A 3,908-nucleotide genomic window follows, 5' to 3' on the forward strand; every position below is an offset into this window, starting at 1 on the left:
TACATATATATATATATATATATATATATATATATATATACATATATACATATATATATATATATATAGGAAATTTGTGCATGTAAGCATCTCATGCATGGTCATGGCAGTGATCAGTGACATGTGAACTGCTCTGATCTGGTCCAAACTTTGATTTGTGAACACAAAGCCACATATACAGTATCACAGACATCATTTGTTATCTGTGCTGTTTGCGTAGCTTGAGGACTTTATGGAGATCACTTACAATATCATAATAAAGAAGGAATACATAGGAAATTGTGTTTATTCAGTGAAAATCTTTTGATCACTGAAGCTGACAACTGCTTTTGGCATGCACGTGGTCCTGGTCATGTGTACTATAACCCTGAATAGACAAGTACAGATGACACACATTCGCAGGGTAAAGTCACTTTACTAATTTAATCTAAAGTTGATCTTTTTCAGTTATTTATTCATTTTAATTTGCTACCAAATTGGGACATTGCAAGAACCTGAGAAATGCCAGAAGCAAACACTTTTTCAAACCACTGTTTCAGTAGTTTTGCCATCCATACTGTTGTCAGGCTGTTAAGATTTGGTTAGATCTATTGATAATGGGCATTTATCATTTGGGCTGACAAACTAGATATTACTAGATATTTAACTAATGTGATATCACATTTAGAGAGTGAGCAGTTATTGTTAAGCTATCTATGGATAGCTGTCCTTTCTGATTTCTTGACCTAAGTGATTTGCATCCCTTGCAACCTTAATCATCAATAATGTGTCGTCTTGTGGGATACTGTAAAATCAGGCTGACTCTCATGCTGATGCTCATCAGGAGTTCAGCTAATCTGGCTGCTTCAACCTTGTGGTGCCCTGCACATTCTTCCTTAACTAGTTCATCCATTCTAGCTAAGATGGCAGGATTATCTGCACCACCGAGGCAGGAGGAGTGGCACAGTCATTGCTAACTAAAACCCAGCCATGTTTCATGTGTTTAAATAGTGGTGCTGCTGATAGAGGGTGTTATTTTCTTCTTACAGCGGGATTTGTTGAACGATCTTGTGGTTAATAATTGGCTCCATCCATCCATCAAGAAAACCATTAGTAATACATGTAAACATTTAATTGCTAAGGGTTTTGTTTGACTCCAGTGACCAGTATACTCATTTATAACCTTACCCACTTTCTCTTGTGCACAGGGCTGGTTGAACATGGTAGGAACTGGCCAGCCATTGCTAAGATGGTAGGCACTAAGAGTGAAGCTCAATGTAAGAACTTTTACTTCAACAACAAGAGACGATACAACCTAGACAATCTACTACGCCAACACAAGGTACGGGTACAGATCTATCTGCTACATCCAAACAAAAAGTACATTTTTAGGAGGTCACTATTTCTGTGTCTGGATATTTAAACTACTGTACAAAAATTTGGGGTCAGTAAGATTTGTGAAAGCAGTCTCTTTTGCTCTTTTAGTCTGCATGTAATCAACAATACAATAATAAAAAACTGTAATATTACAAAATGTGATTTAAATGAACAGTTTTCTTTTTATCTCTTAAAGTGTAATTTATTCTTGTGATGTTAATGCTGAATTTTCACTCCAGTCTTTTTACTCCAGTATTCAGTATTACATGATCCTTCAGAAATCATTGGAGCATTTGGTGTTTCAGTAACATTGTTTTCTTATGATTATTTGAGAAATAGAAAAGTTCAGAAGAACAGCATTTAATTTAAATGCTTTTTACTGTCTTTTTACTGTCACTCTTGATCAATGTAATGTATCCTTGCTCGGGTTGCAAAATTCCGGAGAATTTTCAAGACCGGAAACTTTCCATGGGAATTAACGGGAATAAACTGGGAATTTGCAAAATTGCAGGAACTGAGAATTTAAATGTAGTTGAGAAAAAAAATCTTGCAGCATAATCTTGGTTAAAACAACCCGATTTAATGCAGTTTCAGTTGAATTTCTACCCTACACATTGCTTAATCACATGCACACTGCTTAGTGCCGGCCACACCCCCTACACGCACTGTGCTTTCCTCCATAGCATGCACTGATCATTTCTTAAATCCTGCACACAAGATATCAAAATGTCCATCTTGGTGAGTATTCATGTAAATTACATGAATATTAAAAAATATATATGTTTAAAACTTCCTTGTGCTGTGTGTAATATACTGTGCAACTAAATTAGGCTATGCCATTGTAAAAACAAATACACTGACTGAACAAACATTTAGGTGAGATGATGATAAAACAAAAGTCTAAAAATGACCTTCCCCCACACACAATCCCCCTTAGTCACTAAGAGGGGGATTCCCCTCCATTTTCTCTGAAGCCACACTTGCTGCATTTGAGCCCAAAGACTTCATCTAAGTTTTGATATTCTAATTATATTTGATCTATGGGATTCAAGCTTAACTAGTAAATACCAAAAAGAGTTTTTACAGTAGCTAGCTAGCCAGTAAATCAATATATGAAAATTCTAAGCGAGTTTATTTCATTGACTATTTAAAAGGCTTGGTATGTGCTAGCTAGCTCAAGCTGTGATGCTCTTTCTGCTAGCCAGCTTTCTGTTATCATACAGAAGTACAGTACTGGTCAATAGTTTGGACACACTACTATTTGTAATGTTTTAAAACATTGCATCTCTTTTGCTCATCAAGCCTTCATTTTATTTCATCAAAAATACAGAACAAACCCGTAATATTGCGCAGTAATACCGGTATTACAATTTAAAATAATTGTTTTCTGTTTTAATATACTTTAAAATAGAATGTATTTCTGTGATTCGTACATCATTACTCCAGTCTTCAGTGTCACATGATTCTTCAGAAATCATTCTAATATGCTGATTTATTATCAATTTTGGAAACAGTTGTGCTGCTTCATATTTTTTTTATTTCCTGTGATTCTTTTTTCAGGAGTCTTTGATGAATAAAGAGTTAAAAAAAAAAGAACAGCATTTATTTAAAATACAAATCCTTTTTTAACAGTACACTACCGTTCAAAAGTTTGGGGTCAGTATTTTTTTTTCCTCTTTTTTTTGAAAGAAATTAATACTTTTATTCAACAAGGATGTGTTAAATTAATAACAACAAGTAATAGTAAAGACATATTGTTAGAAAAGGATTTCTATTTGGAATAAACACTGTTCTTAAGTTTTTATTCATCAATAAATCCTGAAAAAAGCATCACAGATTCCCCAAAAAAATTCTAAAAATGTCATTTTTAAAATTTGTATTAGTTTGCATGCATGTCAGCTTATGATCAAACAAAATGTTTATATTTATGTTTGTATATGATACAGTTTTATAAATTTCCCCAAATTTCCAATTAATTCCCATAAATTCCTGGTAAGTTTCCCCGGACTTTAACCATAATAATAATAATATTCGATTAATAAAAATAGTAATAGACAGTCATTCAGGTCTACAATTTGTGTGTTTATTTATTGATAGGAAAAAGTGCGGAAAAAGACGAAGTTCCCATGGAAAGTTTCTGGAAAATTTCCGGACATTTTCCGCCCTTTTGCAACCCTAATCCTTACTGAATAAAATGATTAATTTCTTTTAAAGAGTTCCTATTATGCTCTTTTACAAAGTCTTGATTTTGTTTTGGGGTGTACTAGAACATGCTCTCATGCTTGGTGGTTCGAAAAACGCATTATTTTTCACATAATTTACATGATTAAAATACCTTTCTCCCCATCCTGGCACAAACGGCTCGATTAGTTCCGGCTTTGATGAAGGCCCGCCTTCCGAAAAACAAAATGTGTTGTGATTGGTTAGCTGTCCCAGTGCGTTGTGATTGGCGAACAGCTTAGACGGTGTTTCAGTACTACCACGCCCCTTGCTCCGTCTTTCAACAAAAGCTTTTGGCGAATCCGGCACTGTACTCCCTCGTGTTGTGGAAG

General features: G+C 34.5%; 1 protein-coding gene across 1 annotated transcript in view; it reads left to right on the forward strand.

The window, feature by feature from the left end:
• The window catches only part of ncor1 (nuclear receptor corepressor 1), a 104,256-nt gene that overhangs the window by 61,786 nt on the left and 38,562 nt on the right, over window positions 1-3,908 (forward strand). The window contains 1 exon segment of the mRNA XM_016477050.1: window positions 1,188-1,321. Coding sequence (XP_016332536.1) covers window positions 1,188-1,321 — 134 coding nt within the window.

The sequence above is a fragment of the Sinocyclocheilus anshuiensis genome, unplaced genomic scaffold (genome assembly GCF_001515605.1).
Source record: "Sinocyclocheilus anshuiensis isolate Anshui unplaced genomic scaffold, SAMN03320099.WGS_v1.1 scaffold697, whole genome shotgun sequence".
NCBI classification, from domain to species: Eukaryota; Metazoa; Chordata; class Actinopteri; order Cypriniformes; family Cyprinidae; genus Sinocyclocheilus; species Sinocyclocheilus anshuiensis.